This window comes from Scyliorhinus torazame, chromosome 7 (genome assembly GCF_047496885.1).
Source record: "Scyliorhinus torazame isolate Kashiwa2021f chromosome 7, sScyTor2.1, whole genome shotgun sequence".
Taxonomy (NCBI): Eukaryota; Metazoa; Chordata; class Chondrichthyes; order Carcharhiniformes; family Scyliorhinidae; genus Scyliorhinus; species Scyliorhinus torazame.
In genome coordinates, this window is record NC_092713.1 from 34,828,432 (window position 1) to 34,851,921 (window position 23,490).

At 48.9% G+C, this 23,490-nt stretch overlaps 1 protein-coding gene across 3 annotated transcripts in view; it reads right to left on the reverse strand.

The window, feature by feature from the left end:
- Positions 1-23,490, reverse strand: part of LOC140426136 (rho GTPase-activating protein 29-like) — a 130,183-nt gene that overhangs the window by 82,495 nt on the left and 24,198 nt on the right. The window contains exon 1 of one of the 3 annotated variants that reach the window (XM_072510540.1): positions 69-157. The exons of the other annotated variants lie outside the window; for them this stretch is intronic. Coding sequence (XP_072366641.1) covers positions 69-84 — 16 coding nt within the window. The 5' untranslated portion in view covers positions 85-157. Of the gene's footprint in view, positions 1-68; positions 158-23,490 lie in introns of those variants that run through there. 3 annotated transcript variants of the gene reach the window in all.

Genomic DNA, 23,490 nt, shown 5'->3' on the forward strand with positions numbered 1-23,490 from the left:
ACTCATAGCTGGAGTACTCCCTTATACTGGATCTAGCTCTAGCAGATAATTCCTGTGCATCAACCCACCTTTCAATTGATCCATTGTCACAAGCTGATTTATGCTTGCCCCATTCTGAACTCGGTTCTGGGGTGACAGGTCTGGATTCTCCACAAAGCAGAAATGTCGATTTGAAAGCCTGGTTTGAAGGAGGATGTATTATAAACAACTATCTGAATCAAAGACTTTACTTATTATTTTACCCCACTTTTCCCGTCTGTGTTAGTTGGTCAAATATATGGATATACATACACACGCACACAGACACACACACACGAGGGTTAACCAGTTTTATGTGCTGCATATGTCATTGTTATAAATAAAAAGTAATTGTATCTTCCGGTTGCGGCGATGACCAGCTAAGCCTTACATTTCGGCGGCCCCAGCTCCAACGGACCTTCGGGCTCTTTTAAGAGCCCCAACGGGAAATTTTCGCGCGACGAAACCCGGTGTGGGGTGAGTGAATAGGGAGTCCCCCCCAACGAAAGAGGAAAATATCGGCGGCGGCGGCTGCAGCGCGAGGAATCCTCGACGATAGGGACAGAAAGGAAAAAGAAACAAGATGGCGGCGGAGAAAGCCCAGGCGACATGGGGGCCCGATCAAGACGAATTCCTAAGACGGTGTGTGGAGTTACTAAAGAAGGAGGTGCTGACCCCGATGCTACAGGCAATTGAGGGGCTGAGGGACTGATGCTGCAGGAAATGTTATTGTTAATGTTATGGTTGAAGTTAATTGAGAAGTAAATTGGGAAGGGGGGAGACATTGGGGAAATGTGGGCGCCGGTGAGGGGGGAAAGACGGGACATAGTTGGAGAATGGGGAAGGGGAGGGGGAGGGGAAAGGGAACTGCGCCATAAGAGGCGGGTCAGGTAAAGGGATGTTCCCGCGCCAGAAAGAATAAGGCGGGAAGACAGGCGCAAGGCGGATGGGAGTTCCCCACACGGGGGGGGGGGGGGGGGTCGAGGAGTGAGCAGGAGTAGCCGGGGTCAGTTGAAGTCAGCTGACTTGCGGAAGTAATATGGGGGGAGCAATCACGCTAGAGGGGGATCTAGCAGGGGGGAAGGGGAGGGATAACTGGGTTGCTGCTGCGGAAATCAAAGAGGAAATGGCTAAAGAGTGGGTGGTCGGGGCTGGAATGCGACACCTGGGGAACGAGTGGGAGCGCGGAAGCGGGACGTGGGACTGGCCTGGAGAAAGTGATGGCTAGTCGACACGGGAAGGGGGCAGGTAGCCCCCTAGTGAGGCTGATCACGTGGAACGTGAGAGGCCTAAATGGACCGATTAAAAGGGCCCGAGTGCTCGCGCACTTGAAAGGACTAAGGGCAGACGTGGCTATGCTCCAGGAGACGCACCTGAAGGTGGCGGACCAAGTTAGGTTAAGGAAAGGATGGGTGGGACAGGTGTTCCATTCAGGGCTAGATGCAAAGAATAGAGGGGTGGCCATACTGGTGGGGAAACGGGTAGCATTCGAAGCAAGGAGCATTGTAGCAGATAGTGGAGGTAGATATGTAATGGTGAGTGGCAGGCTGGAGGGAATGGAGGTTGTGTTGGTTAACGTATATGCCCCGAATTGGGACGATGCGGGATTTATGAGGCGGATGTTGGGACGTATACCGGACCTGGAGGTAGGAAACTTGATATTGGGAGGAGACTTCAACACCGTGCTGGACCCAGGGTTAGATAGATCCAGATCTAAGACCGGAAGAAGGCCGGCAGCGGCCAAGGTGCTCAAGGGGTTTATGGACCAAATGGGGGGAGTGGATCCATGGCGATTTCTTAGACCGAGGGCCAGGGAGTTCTCCTTCTTCTCCCATGTTCATAAAGTGTATTCCCGGATAGATTTTTTTGTTTTGGGAAGGTCGTTGATCTCGAGGGTGGAAGAAGCGGAGTATTCAGCCATAGTTATTTCGGATCATGCCCCACATTGGGTGGACCTGGAACTAGGAGAGGAGAGGGAGCAGCGAGCACTCTGGCGATTAGATGTGGGATTGTTGGCGGATGAGGGAGTTTGTGGAAGAGTGCGGGGATGTATTGAGAGGTACCTGGAGGCCAATGACGACGGGGAGGTCCGAGTGGGAGTGGTATGGGAAGCACTAAAAGCAGTGGTCAGAGGAGAGCTGAACTCCATCAGGGCCCACAAAGGGAAAACAGAGGCCAAGGAAAGGAAAAGACTACTGGGGGAGATCTTAAGGGTGGACAGGGAATTTGCGGAGACCCCGGAGGAGGGACTGTACAGTGAGAGACGACAACTCCAGACGGAGTTCGACCTTCTGACCACCAGGAGGGCGGAGGTGCTGTGGAGGAAGGCACAGGGGGTGAGGTATGAGTATGGGGAAAAAGCTAGTCGCCTGTTGGCCCATCAGCTGTGAAAGAGGACAGCGGCGAGGGAGATAGGGGGAATTAGAGACGAAAAGGGAGCTACGGTGCGGAGAGCAGGGAAGATAAACGAGGTGTTTAAGACCTTTTACAAAAGGACTGTATAGGTCCCAACCCCCGGAGGGAAAAGAGGAGATGCGGCAGTTCCTGGATCAATTGAGGTTCCCGAGGGTGGAGGAGCAGGAGATGGAAGGCCTGGGGGCACCAATTGGGGTGGACGAGGTTATTAAGGGGCTGGGGAATATGCAGGCAGGGAAGGCTCCGGGACCAGATGGGTTCCCGGTGGAATTTTATAGAAAATAGGTGGACCTGCTGGCCCCGCTGTTGGTGAGGACTTTTAACGAGGCCAGGGAAGGAGGGACTCTACCCCCGACAATGTCGGAGGCGACGATATCGCTAATTTTGAAGCGGGATAAAGATCCGCTGCAGTGCGGGTCCTATAGACCTATCTCACTATTGAATGTGGACGCCAAATTGCTGGCAAAGGTACTGGCATCAAGGATAGAGGACTGTGTCCCGGGGGTGGTGCACGAAGACCAGACAGGGTTCGTAAAGGGGAGACAGCTAAATGTCAACGTGCGACGGCTATTAGGGGTGATAATGATGCCCCAAGTAGAGGGGGAGGCAGAGATAGTGGCGGCAATGGATGCAGAGAAGGCATTTGACAGGGTGGAGTGGGAGTACTTATGGGAGGTGCTAAGGAGGTTCGGGTACGGGTTTATTAGCTGGGTCAAACTTCTTTATGGGGCTCCAACGGCAAGTGTGGTCACGGGTCGGCAAAGATCGGAGTATTTCCGACTATACAGGGGAACAAGGCAGGGATGCCCGCTATCTCCAATACTGTTCGCGTTGGCAATTGAACCACTGGCCATGGCGCTGAGAGACTCCAGGAAATGGAGAGGGGTGATTAGAGGGGGATGTGGTAGTATGCATTAGGGGTCATGTGGGACTGTGAAGCCGTGATGTCATTGGCTGACAGATCCCGGGTCCTGGTTAGCTGTTGACCTCTAGCTCCGCCCTAAAGGCGGAGTATAAGAACCAGGAGTTCCCCCCCGCAGGCCAGTCTGTTACTGAACTGCGGGGAACAAGTCACGCTTAATAAAGCCTCATCGACTTCACCTCTATTCGTCTCTCGGGAGTCTTTGTGCGCTACAGGGGAGATGAACACAGAGTGTCGCTCTACGCGGATGACCTACTGTTGTATGTGACGGACCCAGTGGGGGGGATGACAGAGGTCATGCAGATATTGAGGGAGTTTGGAGATTTCTCGGGATATAGGCTTAACATGGGGAAGAGTGAACTTTTCGTGATACACCCTGGGGACCAGAGTAGAGGGATAGAAGGCCTGCCTCTAAGGAAAGTGGAAAGAAACTTCCGATACCTGGGGATTCAGATCGCCAGGAGCTGGGGAACCTTGCACAGACTTAATCTGACACGATTGGTAGAACAAATGGAAGAGGACTTCAAGAGGTGGGACATGCAGCCGCTGTCATTGGCGGGCTGAGTGCAGGCAATTAAGATGACGGTCCTCCCGAGGTTCCTATTTGTGTTCCAATGTCTCCCTATACTAATTACTAAGGCCTTTTTTTAAAAAATAGACAGGAGCATCACGAGCTTCGTGTGGGCAGGGAAAGTCCCGAGGGTAAGGAGGGGGTTCCTACAACGTAGCAGAGACAGAGGGGGACTGGCGCTGCCGAATTTGGGCGACTACTATTGGGCCGCCAATGTGGCAATGATACGTAGATGGATGATGGAGGGAGAGAGAGCGGCGTGGAAAAGACTGGAGAGAAAGTCCTGTAAAGGGACGAGTCTAGAGGCGTTGGTGACGGCGCCGCTACCGCTCTCACCAAAAGAATTTACCACGAACCCAGTGATGGCGGCAACATTAAATATCTGGGGACAATGGAGGAGACAGAGAGGTGTGCTGGGAGCCCTGGTGGGGTCCCCAATCAGGAACAACCATAGGTTTGCCCCAGGGAAGATGGATGGAGGATTCCAGAGCTGGCACCAGTTGGGAATTAGGAGGGTGGGAGATTTATTTATAGACGGGACGTTTGCGAGCTTGGGTGCGTTGGAGGAAAAGTATAAGCTGCCCCGGGGAAACTTTTTTAGGTATATGCAGGTGAGGGCGTTCACAAGACAACAGGTGAGGGAATTTCCATTGCTCCCGACACAGGGGATCCAGGATAGAATGCTCTCGGGGGTGTGGGTCGGAGAGGGCAAGGTGTCAGAGATATACCGAGAGATGAGGGAAGAGGGGGAGGAGTCGGTGGGCGAACTAAAAGGAAAGTGGGAAGAAGAACTAGGGGAGGAGATAGAGGAGGGTATGTGGGCTGATGCCCTAAGCAGGGTAAATTCCTCTTCATCGTGCGCCAGGCTTAGCCTGATTCAATTTAAGGTGCTACATAGAGCACACATAACGGGAGAAAGGTTGAGCAGGTTCTTCGGAGTGGAGGACAAGTGTGGGAGGTGCGGCGGAAGCCCGGCAAACCACACACATGTTTTGGTCGTGCCCGGCACTGGAGGGGTATTGGAGGGGAGTGACGGGAGTGATTTCGAAGGTGGTGAAGGTCCGGGTCAAACCAGGCTGGGGGTTAGCTTTATTTGGAGTTGCGGATGAGCCGGGAGTGCAGGAGGCGAAAGAGGCCGATGTCGTGGCCTTTGCGTCCCTAGTAGCCCGGCGTAGGATTTTACTCATGTGGAAGGAAGCGAAGCCCCCCGGACTGGAGGCCTGGATAAACTATATGGCAGGGTTCATAAAACTGGAGCAGATGAAGTTTGCACTGAGAGGATCGGCTCAAGGGTTCACCAGGCGGTGGCAGCCATTCCTCGACTGCCTAGGGGAACGCTAGAGGGAAGATAGATGACCAGCAGCAGCAACCCAGGGGGGAGGGGGGGGGAGGGGGGAAAGTTTTATTTTATGTTAAATGATTAGTTTACCATGTTGGTTAGCTACTTGTTATTAGACTGTGGTTACTATGTTACATGTACTGTTAAATTTTCTTTTTCTTATGTTTGATGTGTAAGGGGAAAAAATTGTGATCGAAAATTTTCAATAAAATATATTTCAAAAAAAAAGTAATTGTATTTAAATTTACAAACCTAGTGACTGTAATTATTTCTAAAGAATCATTATTGGTTAATTCAATTGTGTTACGACTTCGGGCCAAGGGTGGCTTGAATTGACTGTGCCCTAGCCCAGGGTGTCATAACAATTCTTATTCTATGTTTTGTAGTCATTTTGGTACAACTTGCTAGGCCATTTATGAGGGCAGTTAAGGTCAACCATATTATTGCAGGTCGAGAGTTACATAATGGTCAGACCAAGTAACGCTGCAGATTTATTTTCCTGCAAATAGACATTAGTGAATCAGATGGATTTTTAAATGGCAATTTGGTAGCTTCATGGACACCATTACTTTTTTAAAAAATATATATTTATTACAATTTTTTAACAAAACAAAACAATTTTTTCCCCCTTAAAAACAATAACCCCCCCCCCCCCCCGTAACAAAATCGCCCTGAGCAAGATATATACATGGTAAGATGATATATTTACAGAGCTTTATACACTGGTTCTCGCCTGTTCGTGCCAGTTTCCCCCACCCTCCATGTTATCCCCCGCTCGTCCGCCCCCTCAAGCAATCTCTCGTTCCCCCCTCACCTCCCCCCCTCCCAGGGTTGCTGCTGCTGACCGACCTTCCTCGAACGCTCCGCGAGGTAGTCTAGGAACGGTTGCCACCGCCTGTAGAACCCCTGCGCAGACCCCCTTAAGGCAAACTTAATCCTTTCCAACTTTATGAACCCAGCCATGTCGTTTGTCCAGGCCTCCACGCTAGGGGGCTTCGCCTCCTTCCACATTAGCAAGATCCTTCGCCAGGCTACCAGGGACGCAAAGGCCAGAATGCCGGACTCTTTCGCCTCCTGCACTCCCGGCTTGTCCACTAATCCAAATATTGCTAGCCCCCAGCTTGGCTTGACCCGGACTTTCACCACCTGAGATATTGCTCCCGCCACTCCTCTCCAGAACCCCTCCAGTGCCGGACATGACCAAAACATATGGGCATGGTTCGCCGGGCTCCCTGAGCACCTTCCACATCTGTCCTCTACCCCAAAGAACCTACTCAACCTCGCCCCCGTCAAGTGCACTCTGTGAACCACCTTAAATTGTATCAGGCTGAGCCTGGCACATGAGAAGGAGGAATTGACCCTACCCAGGCATCAGCCCACAAACCTTCCTCGATCTCCTCCCCCAGCTCCTCCTCCCATTTACCCTTCAACTCTTCTGCTAGCGCTTTCATCTCTTGGTGTATTGCCGAAACCTTGCTCTCCCCGACCCATACACCCGAGATCACCCTGTCTTGAATTTCCTGTGTCGGGAGCAGCGGGAATTCCCTGACCTGTCCCCTCACAAAAGCCCTCACCTGCATATATCTGAATGCAATTCCCGGGGGTAGCTCAAACTTCTCCTCCAGTGCCCCTAGGCTCGCAAATGTCCCGTCGATGAACAGGTCCCCCATTCTTCTAATCCCCGCCCGGTGCCAGCACTGGAACCCCCCCGTCCATCTTCCCCGGGACAAACCGGTGGTTACCCCTGATCGGGGACCACACCGAGGCTCCCACTGCACCCCTATGCCGTCTCCAGTGGCCCCAGATCCTTAACGTTGCCGCCACCACCGGGCACGTGGTGTACTTTGATGGCGAGAGCGGCAACGGTGCTGTCACCAGCGCCCCCAAGCTCGTTCCTTTGCAGGACGCCATCTCCATCCTCTTCCATGCCGCCCCCTCGCCCTCCATGACCCACTTACGGATCATCGCCACGTTTGCTGCCCAGTAGTAGCTCCCTAGGTTTGGCAGTGCCAGCCCTCCTCGGTCCCTACTGCGCTCCAGGAACCCTCTCCCTACCCCAGGTGGTTTTGTTCGCCCACACAAACCCCATAATACTCCTACCTACTCTCTTGAAAAAGCCTTTGGTGATCACGATGGGGAGGCACTGGAACACAAACAAAAACCTCGGAAGGACCACCATTTTTACCGACTGCACTCTACCCGCCAATGAGAGCGGCAACATGTCCCATCTTTTGAAGTCCACCAACCTCGTCAGATTCAGTTTGTGTCGGGCCCCCCAGCTCCTGGCTATCTGGATCCCTAGATACCAAAAACTCCCCTCCGCCCTCCTCAGCGGTAGGTCCCCTATCCCTCTTTCTTGGTCCCCTGCCTGTAGTACAAAAAGCTCGCTCTTCCCTACATTGAACTTATAGCCCGAGAACTCCCCAAACTCCCTCAAAGTCTGCATGACCTCCACCATCCCCTCCATTGGGTCCGCCACCACCACGTATAGCGACACCTGATGCTCTTCCCCCCCGCGGACCACCCCCCTCCATTTATTAGACTCCCTCAGTGATATGGCCAAGGGTTCGATCGTCAATGCAAACAACAGGGGGGGACAGAGGGCACCCCTGCCTCGTTCCTCGGTACAGCCGAAAGTACTCCGACCTCCGCCGGTTCGTCACCACACTTGCCACCGGGGCGCTGTAAAGGAGCTTAACCCAGCTAATAAACCCTCCCCGAACCCAAACCTACGCAACACCTCCCAGAGGTACTCCCACTCAACTCGGTCAAAGGCCTTTTCCGCGTCCATGGCTGCCACTATCTCCGCCTCTCCCTCCTCCGATGGCATCATTATCACATTTAAGAGCCGCCGCACATTTCGTATTTAATTGCCTGCCCTTTACAAATCCCGTCTGGTCCTCATGTATCACCCCCGAACACAGTCCTCAATCCTCGTGGCCAGCACTTTTGCCAATAGCTTAGCGTCCACATTAAGGAGCAAAATCGGCCTGTACGATCCACATTGCAGTGGGTCCTTGTCTCGCTTCAGAATCAAGGAAATTGTCGCCTCCGACACTGTCGGGGGCAGGGACCCCTCCTCTCTTGCCTTGTTAAAGGTCCTCACTAGTAGCGGGGCCAACAGGTCCGCATACTTTCTATAGAACTCCACCGGGAACCCGTCCGGCCCCGGGGCCTCTTCCCCCCCCCCCCCCACCACCCCCCCCCGCCCCCCGCCCCCCGCATGCTCCCAAAACCCTTACTCAGCTCCTCCAACCCGATTGGTGCCCCCAAACCAGCCACCTCTTGCTCCTCCACCCTGGGGAACTGCAGTTGGTCCAGGAATCTTCCCATCCCCTCTTCCCCCCCCCTGGGGGCTGGGATCTGTACAGCTCTTCATAGAAGGCCTTGAATACCTTGTTTATTTCCGTTGCACTCTGGGCCATGGCTCCCCCACCATCTTTGACTCCCCCTATTTCCCTCCCTGCCGCCCTCTTACGGAGCTGGTGTGCCAGCATCCGACTGGCCTTTTCCCCGTACTCATAGGTCGCCCCTGCGCCTTCTTCCACTGTGCCTCCGCCTTGCCCGTGGTCAACAGGTCAAACTCCGTCTGGAGCCGTCGCCTTTCCCCAAGTAATCTTTCCTCCAGGGCCTCTGCGTATCTCCTGTCCACTCGCAAAATCTCCCCCAGTAACCTCGCCCTTTCCCTGCCCTCTGTCTTCTCCCTATGTGCCCTGATGGAGATTAGCTCTCCCCTGATCACCGCCTTCAACGCCTCCCATACCACCCCCACTCGCACCTCCCCGTTGTCGTTGGCCTCCAAGTACCTTTCAATGCACCCCCTTACCTTACCACACACCACCTCATCTGCCAACAGTCCCACATCCAACCGCCACAGCGGGCGTTGGTCCCTCTCCTCTCCCAGCCCCACTTCCACACAGTGCGGGGCATGGTCCGAAACGGCTATGGCCGAATACTCCGTCCCCTCCACCCTCGGGATGAGCGCCCTGCCCAGCACAAAGAAGTCTATCCGGGAGTATGCCTTGTGCACGTGGGAGAAGAAAGAAAATTCCCTGGCCTATGGTCTTGCAAACCTCCAAGGGTCCACTCCCCCCATCTGGTCCCGCAACCCCCTGAGCACCCTGGCCGCCGCCGGCCTCTTTCCCGTCCTTGATCTGGAGCGGTCTAGTGCTGGGTCCAGCACTGTGTTAAAGTCCCCTCCCATTATCAGTCCTCCTACCTCCAGGTCCGGGATGCGCCCCAACATGTGCTTCATAAATCCAGCATCATCCCAGTTCGGGGCGTATACATTTACCAACACCACCCACGTCCCTTGCAACCTACCACTCACCATTACGAATCTCCCTCCATTGTCCGCTACGATTGTCTTGGCCTCAAATGACACATGTTTTCCCACCAGAATTGCCACCCTTCTGTTTTTCGCGTCCAGTCCCGAGTGAAATACCAGTCCTACCCATCCCCTTCTTAACCTAACCTGGTCCGCCACCTTCAGGTGTGTCTCTTGGAGCATAGCCACGTCTACCTTCAGTCCCTTCAAGTGCGCAAACACTCGAGCCCTCTTCACCGGTCCGTTCAGGCCCCCCACGTTCCAATTTATCAGCCGGATTAGAGGGGCGCTCACCAACGCCCCCCCCCCCCCCCCCCCCGACTAGCCATCTCCTTTTCTGGGCCAGTCCAGTGTCGCATCTCCCTCACCTCCGTCCCGGCCACCTCTTCTGTGCCCCATTCCCTTTCGGCCAGTGCAGCAGCTACCCTTTTTTTCCCCCTCCCCCCCGCTAGATCCCGGTCTAGCTTTTTTGCTCCCCCAAATCACTCCCGTAAGTCAGCTGACGCCTGCTGACCCCGGCTTCCCCCGCCATCCCTTTGACGACCCCCCCCCCCATGTGGGAATCTCCCCATCAGTAGATGTTCCTACGCTCCCCCTCCCACCTTTCTTCCCGCGCGCGGGAGAAAAACCCCGCACTTTCCAGAGCCTGCCCTGCCCCCCGACGCAGCTTCTGTTGCAGCCTTGTCTCTCGTCCCCAGCCCATATAACATTCCCTGCGCGTGCTTGCCCCCCTATATACAACCGCCATCGTACTTCAACCCTCAAATACCCCCCACCCTCACAAACCCTCAATTAGAGTCCAACTTTTCCGTTAATATAAAGGTCCACGCCTCTTCGGGCGTTTCGAAGTAGTGGTGTTGGCCGTTATATGTGACCCACAGTCGCGCTGGCTGCAACATTCCAAATTTCACTCCTTTCCGCTGCAGCACCGCTTTGGCCCGGTTGAAACCCGCTCTCCGCTTAGCGACCTCCGTGCTCCAGTCCGGGTATATTCTAATCTCAGCTTGTCCCACTTGCTGCTCCGCTCCTTCTTGGCCTATTTCAGGACCCTCTCTCTGTCTGTGAACCGGTGAAATCTCACCACCATTGCCCTTGGCGGCTAGTTTGCTTTGGGCTTCCTCGCCAGCACCCGGTGCGCCCCTTCCAGCAACTCCGCGGGGGCCTCCGCGCCCAGATCATTGTGCCCGCATATGCCGCGGCGACGGCCCCTCCACTCCTTCTGGGAGACCCAGGATCCTCAAATTGTTTCTCCTCGACCTGTTTTCCAGGTCTTCGAGTCTTCCCGCCCACGTCTTGTGTAGAGTCTCGTGCCGCTCCACTTTCACCGCCAGGCCCAAGAGCTCATCCTCATTTTCACTCACTTTGTCCTGGATCTCCTGGATCTTCACCTCGTGGGCTTTCTGGGTTGCCCCAAGTCCTTCAATTATTGCCAGCATAGGCACCACCATCTCCTTGCGCAGCTCCTCGAAGCAGCGCTTGATGAATTCGTGCATCTCTTCTTTGTCCCCGGCCGCCGCCATTTTGTTTATTTTACCATTCTTCTCCCGCTGCTCCAGTGCCGTTTTTTTGGCCGTTTTGCTGCGGGTCCGGTCCATACAGGTTAGTGGGGGACCTCTCTTCCCCACGTGTTGGCTGTGTGAAAAGTCTCGTTGGGGCTCTTCTATCGAGCCCGAAAGTCCGTCTTCGTGGGAGCTGCCGATTCGTGCGGCTTAGCTCCGCATAGCCACAACCGGAAGTCCATGGACACCATTACTGATATTAACTTTTAAATCCAGATATATTTATTTAATGCAGGTAATTTTAAATGCTCAAGCTGTGGGGAGGGGGGTGGAATTCACAACTCTAGGTTATTGGTACAGGCTTTTGGATTGCAAGTCCAGTAAAATAATTATTATGATACTGTGTCCCTTTTTGCACAATGCATTTTAACTGAGTAAAAGGATAATTCAGAAAAAGTGTGGTGTACAGAAACATCAGTGGACTTGAATTTTAATGTGAAATTGCGACAGGAAACAAGTTCACACTTAAGTTGGAGGCAATTTTAACAAGACACCACAAGCTTGCTACCTCAAGAAATTATTTCTGATATGTACAAAGCCAGTACCAACCTTACTCTCGCGTCTCAAAGCAGTATTATCTCTCAGCTGTCGGCATATACAGGACTCCAACATTAGCCTGTGTTCTTGGAAAGAGCATCTAAATATGGCTATGGATGTCAAAGTAAGATCAACTCTCCTAACAGGAAGTGTTTAATAATTAAGGACAATAGCAAACAGTTTATGAAAAAAAAGTAAGCATAGTAGCTTTAGGGTTAACCCTAACCCTAGAAAATGGACTTTAATCCTTACTGGACTACTTGCAATGCAGATCAGGATGATACTACGGATGAGGGTTCTGAGTTACAAAGAAAATGCAAGAACATCGAGCGCGGTGTTCTTCTAAACTTAATTGAGAGCAATAGGGAATTTGATAGACCTGCTCAAAATGATAAAAGGAATGAACAAGGTAAACAAAAGATAATTGCCACTAGTAGATAAATTGAAGGTATGGGGCCATAGTCTGAAGAGAAGCACCATAAAGAAATAAGAAACATGTTTATGTACACTTATCAGAATGTCAAATATTTCACCATGAATGATCTCTGCTAAAATCAATTATAGCTTTCAGGAAGAACAGAAAATGTATAAAAGGATAAGGGGAAAAAAATCAAATGTATGGGGAACAAAATAGCAGGAAAATGAGACTGTAAAACCAAAGCAAAAGGAGCCATCCTATTATGCGGAAATCTTTAATGCTTCGGAGAGAATTGCAAGGTTATAGAAGACAGTCTAGTGCAACTCATTTTTCTCTACATTATAGCTGCAACTACTTTCAAAAATACTTCACTAGCTGGGAAATGCTTTCAGACATAGAGTTTGTGAAAGACACTATATGAATGTTAGCTATTTTTTTATCTGTACGCATTTAATTCTCATCAATAGATAGCTTGTTCCTACAAATTCTAAAACTCTAGTACAGGCCAGCTATTCACTTCTACCTTCTTTAAACACATACTGTGTGGTTACCATATCATATTGACTCAATATGTTATTGTATTTTGTAGAAGCATCTATACTAGTGGCACACCAGGACTCTGGAGTCATATGCCATGCTATGGTAACATCGTTAATCAGTCTCCATTAGTTGTCAGGAAGCATGGTTTATAAATAAGTTACCTGTTGTTTTCCAATTTAAAAGTTGCTTTGTTTCAATAAGGAACACATACGAAAGAACTGGCAGCAAGATCTGCTGGCATAATTAACAGGCTGTCTGCATTTGGCACTTCAGAAATGTGCATGACATCAGATAAAATGTTAACAGAGCCTGTACGGGTATACACAAGAGTTTATAATGAAACAACATTGGTCTTATCAGCTTAGATTTTGTAAGTTTCCGCTGGATGCAGTCTATTAGGAAACTTAAAATTTCAAATCCATGGTACAGATTAGCAACCCTTTGTGGTGTTGCTTATGTCGAGTTGGAGGATCTGTTGTTGTGTAATAATGGCACTCGCAGTGGGTAGGGTCTGGGATGTGCGGCCTGAGAGTGTGGCGGAGGCAGTCACACAGCGAGTGGGTAGGGTCTGGGGATGTGTGGCCTGAGAGTGTGATGGAGGCAGAGTCACACAGCGAGTGGGTCGGGTCTGGGATGTGCGGCCTGAGAGTGTGGCGGAGGCAGAGTCACACAGCGAGTGGGTAGGATCTGGGACGTGAGGCCTGAGAGTGTGGCGGAGGCAGAGTCACACAGCGAGTGGGTAGGGTCTGGGATGTGCGGCCTGAGAGTGTGGCGGAGGCAGAGTCACACAGCGAGTGGGTAGGGTCTGGGATGTGCGGCCTGAGAGTGTGATGGAGGCAGAGTCACACAGCGAGTGGGTAGGGTCTGGGATGTGCGGCCTGAGAGTTTGGCGGAGGCAAGAGTCACACAGCGAGTGGGTCGGGTCTGGGATGTGCGGCCTGAGAGTGTGGCGGAGGCAGTCACACAGCGAGTGGGTAGGGTCTGGGATTCACTGCCTGAGAATGTGGCAGAGGCAGAGTCACACAGCGAGTGGGTAGGATCTGGGATGTGCGGCCTGAGAGTGTGGCGGAGGCAGAGTCACACAGCGAGTGGGTAGGGTCTGGGATGTGCGGCCTGAGAGTGTGACGGAGGCAGAGTCACACAGCGAGTGGGTAGGGTCTGGGATGTGCAGCCTGAGAGTGTGGCGGAGGCAGAGTCACACAGCGAGTGGGTAGGGTCTGGGATGTGCAGCCTGAGAGTGTGGTGGAGGCAGGGTCACACAGCGAGTGGGTAGGGTCTGGGATGTGCAGCCTGAGAGTGTGGCGGAGGCAGAGTCACACAGCGAGTGGGTAGGGTCTGGGATGTGCAGCCTGAGAGTGTGGTGGAGGCAGGGTCACACAGCGAGTGGGTAGGGTCTGGGATGTGCGGCCTGAGTGTGTGGCGGAGGCAGAGTCACACAGCGAGTGGGTAGGATCTGCGATGTGCGGCCTGAGTGTGTGGCGGAGGCAGAGTCACACAGCGAGTGGGTAGGGTCTGGGATGTGCGACCTGAGTGTGTGGCGGAGGCAGAGAAAAAAAAATAATAAATAAAATTTTAAACAAAAATGGTACTCGCCATGTTCGAGACAAAATCTATTTTAAGTAGATTAGATCTTGTAAAGCACTATTATATTATATAATATTTATTATTATCACAAGTAGGCTTACATTAACACTGCAATGAAGTTACTGTGAAAGTCCCTTAATCGCCACACTCCGGCGCAGGTCGGGGACAGAGGGACAATTCAGAATGTCCAATTCACCTAACAAGCATGCCTTTCGGGTTTATTGAACAGTTGCACACAAAGGGCATTCAGGGATGAGGGACAAAAAAAAGGGTAAAAATGATTGATTGATTTATGGGGTTCCTCCGGGTACTCCGGTTTCCTTCCACAAGTCCCGAAAGACTTGTGGTTAGGTAATTTGAACATTCTGAATTCTCTCTCTGGAGTGTGGCGACTAGAGAATTCTCACTAACTTCATTGCAGTGTTAATGTAAGCCTACTTGTGACAATAAAGATTATATTGGTATCTGATGTGTCAATGTAAGCCTACTTGTTTGTGACAATAAAGATTATTATATTGGTATCTGATGTAGTTCATGCAATACATGGTTTACATAGAATTTAGTGCAGAAGGAGGCCATTCGGCCCATCGAGTCTGCACCGGCTCTTGGAAAGAGCACCCTACCCAAGGTCAACACCTCCACCCTATCCCATAACCCAGTAACTCCACCCAACACTAAGGGCAATTTTGGACACTAAGGGCAATTTACCATGGCCAATCCACCTAACCTGCACATCTTTGGACTGTGGGAGGAAACCGGAGCACCCGGAGGAAACCCACGCACACACGGGGAGGATGTGCAGACTCCGCACAGACCGTGACCCAAGCCGGAATCGAACCTGGGACCCTGGAGCTGCAAAGCAATTGTGCTATCCACAATGCTACCGTGCTGCCCCATCTGGTTGAGTTATTTATGTCCGTAATTATCCGAGACAGACCATGAGACTGATCATCTAATCTCTGTGACAATATACATGTCGGTCATTGCAACACTATGAATATTTATAACCCAATCAAACAAACTCTGGAAAAAGCATCTTCCCATCTCCCTCATCCAGCCATCTACATGAGTCACTTCAATAACCATTATAGAAACTCTGATTACTTGAAATCCAATAAACAGGATGATCGTTTGCAAAGTTGAATGCTTGTCATGAATTTCCACTGATCCATGATCATAAACAGTATGACTTACAATTTAGCAATATGAAATTGAAGTCACTTGCCTGCCATCTATTGGATCATATCAAACTAGTACCACGTGGAGACAGTGAGATAAAGAGACATTTCCATTTATATAACACCTTTCACAGCCTTAGGACTTCCTCAAGTGCCTTACAGTCAATTAAGCATTTTTGTAGTTGCTGCAATGCAACAGAAAGTGCAAGAGAGATTGGGTGGGCCAGGAGAGACAGTGGGAGATAAAAAGTGAGAAGAGTTGAAGAACATGACATGAATAATTTACTAATTCATACTGCAGGGGGATTAGAAACATTTCTAACATTATATAGTGTGGCCATTTATCAACTTCAGACAAATAATATGGTACTCTTTTGAGTTGGTTAGAAAACCTTGGAAACTCAAACAGTACAATTGTTCTAACTGTACTTGCCACTCAAATGCACAGCTAGCTCCTGTGTAATGGACAATCTGCAGGAACACGAACAGATATATTGAATGCAAATGTTAGTGGGAGTTTTGACTGCATTAGTACACATCTACAGTATGTGAACAAATCAATTACACTATTCTAAAACCTTCCACCATGTTTGCCTTTTCCAATTATTTAAAAAATATACAATTTAAGCTTAACCAGTAGTTCTATTCCACAGTGCCATTTCTGGAATTTACTGTCTAACATATTCTCCATTGCTTCCCCCTCTTTTAAGCCATTCTTTCAAATATCTCTCTGGACAAGCTTTTTTTTTTTGCCACCTTGTCTAATTTCCCTATGTGGCTCAATTTCAAACTTGCCTTGATAATATTCTCAAGGGGATATGGTGAGATGTATAAAATTATGAGGGGCATAGATAGAGTAGGCAGGAAGGAACTTATCCCCTTGGTGGAAGGATCAATGACAAGGGGACATAGATTTAAGATAAGGGGCAGGAGGTTTGGAGGGAATGTGAGGCAAAACCTTTTCACCCAGAGGGTGGTGAGAGTCTGGAACTCACTGCCTGAAAGGGTGGTAGAGGAAGAGACCCTCATAAATATTTAGATGTGCACTTGCGATGCCAAGGCACACAAGGCTATATTAGTCCCAGCAACTGTCTTTCATCAAATATCCATATATCTCAGAGCTCAAATTTTCTCAAGATTAAAATCTAATTTGGACAAAAATCCATTATAATTTACTTTTGGACTTTCTCCTCACCACAGTTCATGGGGGCACAGACTGAGAAGTTCTCTAACTTATTTTTACACCACGGAAAGCAATATTTGTAAATACAAATTCTGAATGAAAGTATATTGGCATTGGATTACATTCTCTCTCAAAGTGAATATTTTCACCTAGTTTAAATGTTACTTACATGACGATTACCAATTGTGATCTATTTGCAATTCATAGTTCTCAATCTCTATTTTGGTGTCTCCTGTCCAGATGTCTAAAGCCTTCCTGCCCCAGGTAAAAGGCTATCCCTCCTTCTGTACACTTATGCCAAAGACCTCAGTGGTGGATTGGAGAAACTTGATACTTGCACAGTCCCTTCTTCAGTCACTTTGGTGAGCAACTTGGGTGGGGGCCTCTGCAGCAAGAATTTACCACCCTGAAGTGCTGGCTGACTTCAAGCAGTGTACTAGACTCCAGTTAACCTCCATTGCACCCCGCCAACAAATCTGTAGCCAACAAACAGCATGGGGTGTGCCAACAAGTAGATATGGTTATCAGCAGGCAGCACCAAGTGGCACAGGCAGTCAGTGCCATGCTTCTTGCACTTACTTTTGGGCATAATCTGATTTCCAAGACCATGTATGCATGTTAGGGAGAACTATAATTTGTACCATGAGGATTATTTTCGCTGGAGATGTCTTTTTGAAGGGCAAAGACTATCAAGAACAAAGAAATAGTAGATTTGTTTAAACAAAAACTACATTGGAGCATGACAAATAGGAGAATATTTTATCTGGATATAAATGAACTGCAACTCCAGTATATACATAGCACTCTCAATCTGCATACTATGAATCCATAGAATATCTACAATGCAGGAGGCAGCCATTTGACTCATCGAGTTTGCACTGACCAGACAAAAGAGCACTCTACACAAGCCCAACCCACGCATTGATCATGACTGCACATCTTTGGACTATGGGAGGAAACCGGAGCACCCAGAGGAAATCCATGCAAACACGGACAGAATGTGCAAACTCCACACAGTCACCCAACAACAGATCGAACCTGAGGCCGAGGCAGCAGTGCTAAATATTATGGCACCATAATTGTATCATGTGCTGATATAAAAATCACCAAGGGCGTAAACAACATAATTTAATTTCTCAACAACATGACTTCAGGCCTGTCTTACTAGAGTGGTGTGCAGAAGATAGTGTGTAGCAAAAAACAAATGCCAATCATGTCCAGCCATTACAGGTCTATTTCAACAGATATACTTCAAAAAGTGACTGATGGAAGCTTTTGGGAGTATTGGGTCCCAATTTAAATATGCGACAATTTGCCCAAGGAGGCAATCAGATTTAGCAAACACTGGGTGCGATTCTCCAGAAAAATTTCGAAGTTCATTTGTGGTGGGTTTTTCAGAGTTTCTTCCAGGTGAGTTTTCCACCGCTATTCAATGACACGTAGGGCGTGATTTTCCCAAAAGGGAACAAAGTTCCCGAACAAGCGCGTTTAGCCGCGCGGTTCCCGGCATTCGCAGTGCTGAGAAACACGTGGCTACTCAACACGACTTGCTTTGAATAAGGGGCCTAAATGGGGAACACACGGCCGAGGCCTGTTTTTTTTTTTTTTTTTTTTTTACAATGGGGAGCTCTGTTGCCGGAACTTTGCAGCGAGATCGGGACGTCATTTTTAAACTAAACTATGGGCGTGACCTTCCCAAAAGGGAACAAAGTTCCCGAGCCAGTGCATTTAGACGCGCGCTTCCCCACACTCGCAGTGCCGAGGTATACATGGCTATTCAACGCGACACGCTTTGAATAAGGGGTCTGAACGGGGAACACGCAGCCGAGGCCACACATAGCCCCGTTATTTTAGTGGGGAACTCCGCTCGCGGGAACTCCCCGTTGTAGCGAGATCGCGACGCCATTAAAAAATTGCGTCCTGATCTCAGAGGCCCCAAAAAGAATTCCGAGCTCCCACCGCCCACCCCGAATGCAACATGGGATCGTCCCTGCCTCATCCCCACAGCGGATAACGCTGGGCCTACTGCCAGTGTGGAAAACGCCATCTTGGCAGTGCCAGGGTGCCATGATGCCAGTGCACCACCCTGCAGCTGGGGGCCTCCGATCCCCTTAGAGACCCCCACGAGTGCCATTCTGTCTGGTCCCCATTATGGGGATCAGTATCAAACGCCGCTCGCCCAAGGTCCTCGAGGCGAAGGGATTGAATCCCAAATCCTCAGGTACCTTGGAAATCTGCACATTAGAGTAAGGCTTACTGTCTCGCTCGAATATGCAGATTTACCAAAAACTGACCCCGCCCATTGTGGGTGGGATTCCCCTTGCAAGATTTTGCGAGCCAGGCAGATCCCGGGAGCGGGTTCTCCCGGCTTTCACCGGCCATGGCGAGCTGCATCTGGCCGTATAGGCAGGAGTGACTATCACACATTCCTTGTGAAGATGATGTTCCATCTGTGCACATCCTTTATTATGTTGTACACACTACCACAATGTAAATGGGGTAGATTCAGAACAAATCTTGCAACTAAAAACTGGGCATCCAAGAGATACTGAGGGCATTAATAGCAGCAGAATTGTATTAAATTACAATCTGAACCTAGTGGCCTGGTGCATCCCTCTCTGCCATCATCATCAAGCCAAGGGAATAAAAATTGCAGGAGGGCATGCCAGGAGCAGCACCAGACATTCCTAAAAATGAACTTGCTGAAGCGACAACACAGCACAACTTGCATTATAAATAGCAGAAGCAGCATGCAATACGTAACTCCCCAGCTAACTAAACAATCCATGCCAATATGTATCCAGGCATCAAATACGTTAAGGCTTGGGCAAGTAACATTTGCACCACACAGTAAAAAATATCCTAACTGTCTCCCCTTAACATTTAATAGGAACATAGGAAATGGGAGGAGACGGCCATTTTGTTCCACGAACTTGCTCCATTATTCAACTAGGGGCAGCACGGTAGCATAGTGGTTAGCACAGTTGCTTCACAGCTCCAGGGTTCCAGGTTCGATTCCCGGCTTGGGTCAGTGTGCGGAGTCTGCATGTTCTCCCCATGTGTGCGTGGGTTTCCTCCGGGTGCTCCGGTTTCCTCCCACAGTCCAAAGATGTGTGGGTTAGGTGGATTGGCCATGCTAAATTGCCCTTAGTGACCAGAAAAGGTTAAGTGGGGTTACTGGGTTATGGGGATAGGGTGGAGGCGTGGGTTTGGGTAGGGTGCTCTTTCCAAGGGCTGGTGCAGACTAGATGGGCAGAATGGCCTCCTTCAGCACTGTAAATTCTATGAAATTAGATCATAGCTGATTCTTGCCTCATGCCATTTTCGCATACTATCCCTTACCCTACGACATCTTTAATATCTAAAAATTGATCAATTTTAATCTTGAACAAACTCAATTACTGAGCTCCCACACCCCTCTGGGATAGATAAATGCAAAGATTCACCACTCTCTGATCAAAGAAATTCCTCCTCATCACTCTCCTAAATAACTTATTCTGAGACAGTGTCCTCTGGTTCTAGATCTCCCAGCCAGGAGAAATATTGTTTCTGCATCTACCTTGTCGAGCCCTGTAAGAATTTTTTAGTTTTCAGTGAATCACCCAGTCCTCATCCCTCTAAAGTCTGGAGAGTATAGGTTCAATTTCCTCAATCTTTCCTCACAGGACAATCCCAACATCCAAACCATCAGTCTGGCGAATCTTTGCTGCATTCCCTCTATGGCAAATTTATCCTTCAGTAAGGAGATCAGTACTCCAGGTGCGGTCTCACCCAAGGCTCCATTTAATTGTAGCAAGACTTCCTTACTCCTGTAAAGAAAATCTCTTACAATAAAGGAAAACACAAGTGGCCTTCCTTATTGCTTGCTGCATCTGCATGTTAGCTTTCAGTGACATATGAACAAGAACACTTCCTAGTCTATAACGATTTAAAATATATTCTGCATTTGTTTTTCTGACAAAATTGGATAACTTCATATTATCTGCCATTTGTCATGGTCTTGCCCACCCAATTAGCCTGTACCCTTGGAAACCTTTTTGCATAGTCCTCAACTCACATTCCTACCTAGTTTTGTGTCATCAGCAAAACGATGCTGAGAACTTCAACACTAGAGTAGGCTATTAAAAGGAAGCAAAAGGGTAAAAATATGCATTTTGTTTCCAATTGCTTTGATGGGTTCTACAAGCCATACTACCTTGATGGACAAATTTCCAGCTTGCTGAAAATCATGACAGTTTGAACTATGTTCAGAAAACTAACTGAACTATTTGGTATATGTTGGATTCACTATTTGCCAGGTCAAGGCTGGTAGTTTTAAATCGAGATAGTTTGACTTTCATTACTTATTTGTGTGTACTTAGTCAAACTGCTTTTACACATGTGTGGCTAGGATCGCAGAAGAGGGAAGATGAAGGCATATCACAGTTCGCATATCCACTTTATAACTGCTAAGAAAATTAATCCAGGTGATCATAGCTTACCCCTCATTCGCAAAACAGTGCACTCTAACAGAGGTAAAGTTTTTGTTTGCCATCCCCAAACAGAAAAGTCTGCCACAGGTTCCATTGTGCAAATCTGTGGATCAAGATGTTATGGATATGAAATTCCATTTGTGACGTACCTTGCGCCATCAGCTTCTTCCTGCATGGTGATTTGTGAAAAGGGTTTATCATCAACATTATCCTGTATACTGCTCCATTGAGTTCCTTGTCAGAATCTTCTGCAGTAGAACTGATCTCTGACCTCTCCCTCTGTAAACTGGCAAACAAAGTAGCTATTATCCCCCCACCTTCCTGGAGCCCAGTCGTGCTGGCAAGCTGCACCAGGCGGTGAGGCCAAATCGATCTGTCTTTAAGGTATGTGCAATGTTAGTGTCTGAGCTGGTGGTTGCAAAGTGTCAGCTCAAGAGAGGATCAGTGCATCACCGTTGCTCTCTCACCTTGTACTGCTGTGGCTGGGCAGCCTGCCTGAAAGCAAAAACTCAGAAGTTATGGGGATGTAGTGAGAAGCAAAATGTCCACGGTCACATCAACAGCAGCTTGCTCATCATGTCAGATAGTAGAATGAGATGTGCTGAGTTGAGAAGGGGTATAAAGGCAAGAATATGTAGCCAGTCCATGTTGCAGACAATCATGTCCTCTGTAGGGCTCAGGGGATACAGGTGCCAGTGTCCTTTAGTGGCTCTGCTCTACTCCCCTCTATCAATTGCCACATGTGATTATTTTTGGGCAACATGCCTACCACAGATGAATAGATAGAGCCACCTGGAGGAAGGGAGAGGTGGATGGCAGCTGAGAATACGATATCTGGAGTTGTGTGAGATGAGGTTTCTGGATATTAGAGAAGAGCCTGCCTCTCATCCATTGACTGGCTACACCTCCCGCTGACTTGGGAAAGCGGGTAGCATAATCAAACATCCCTTCCACCCAGGTTATTCACTCTTTTTTCTTCCAGGAAATACAAACGTTTGAGAACATGCACGAACAGATTCAAAAAAAGCATCTTCCCCACTGTTACCAGACTCCTGAATGATCTTCTTATAGACTGATCTGATCTCTTCACACATCTTCTCTACTGAGTAGTACTGCACTCCTGTATGCTCCACCCGATATCTGTGTCTATGTATTTACATTGTGTATTAGGTATGCCTTATGTTTTTTAACCCATGTGTGGAATGGTCTGTCTGGACTGTACGCAGAACAATACTTTTCACTATACCTCGGTACGCATGACAATAAAACAATTCCAAATGAGTCTTATTTGCCAGGGACAAGTGCTGGGTGAGTAAAGAGGGTGTGGTGCATTGCACAGTATGAAAGGTTCATGGTGTGGTGATAGGAGATTCATGTGACGATGCACTCACTGACCTTGACCGTCTATATAAAGTCATTCAATTTTTTGGTGCACCTCTGCTAGGTTCTTAGGGCAGAGTCTGTTCCCACTCTTTTGAAGGTGATCCTGGAGGGCTTCCTGGTCCCCCACAAAACCAAGGTGGCCCTTCTTCTGCCTACTTCCACAAGTAGCACTTGAAGCGCCACTTCTCCTAGAGTTCATGTTGCCAAGATTTAACTTTAGCAATATTCGTCATGCAGCTCCTCTTTAATAAGGACAGCCTATTTTTAGGAGCAATAGGCTGGCTGCACCATGTGGTTTCTGAACAGCACTACTGGGTTCTCCTGCTGAATGCAGAGGCAGCTTTAAGAAAGCTTGGCCTAACATGACAATCATGCAGAGGAGATGGTTGCAAATTTAATAACTGCCCACTTTGATCTGACTTGGCCTGGCATTTAATGAAGCATGAACCTTACGCCCCAAAATCAGACCAACTCTTTTCTAGCCCTATATCTCTGACATTTTAATCACTACTTTGATTCTGATTAGTTTCAGGATACTGATACCACTGCAAATCATTTACGATATGAAATTCGACGTCAAACTGCCATTCAAATATTTTCCTCACATCACTCACGGTTATCAGCCTGACTATCCCATACATAGCTGGGCACTTGTCATAAAGACAAAGAAAAACAAGGAACAAAGTAAAACAGCAAGCAGTTGGGGAACTCTGCAGAGATGTTGTTGAGGAAGGAATTTCAACACGCAAATTTTGCTACCTCAAGTGACATGCCGGTTTACACCACAACAGGAAGCTGCCCTCAAGAGAGGAATGAAAGCGGATATTGCACAATTTACTACATGATGTTAAGATTACTAAATAGCAAAAAATGGATTTTAAAAAGCTTAGTCATCATTAATAAAGATTCATACTGGAATCAACCAATTAAGTTTTCAAATTACTTAGTGGGTAACCTTCTAGAGATTACAATAAGTAATAAGACTTGGATTGGATTTTGTTTATTGTCACGTGTACCGCGGTGCAGTGAAAAGTATTTTTCTGC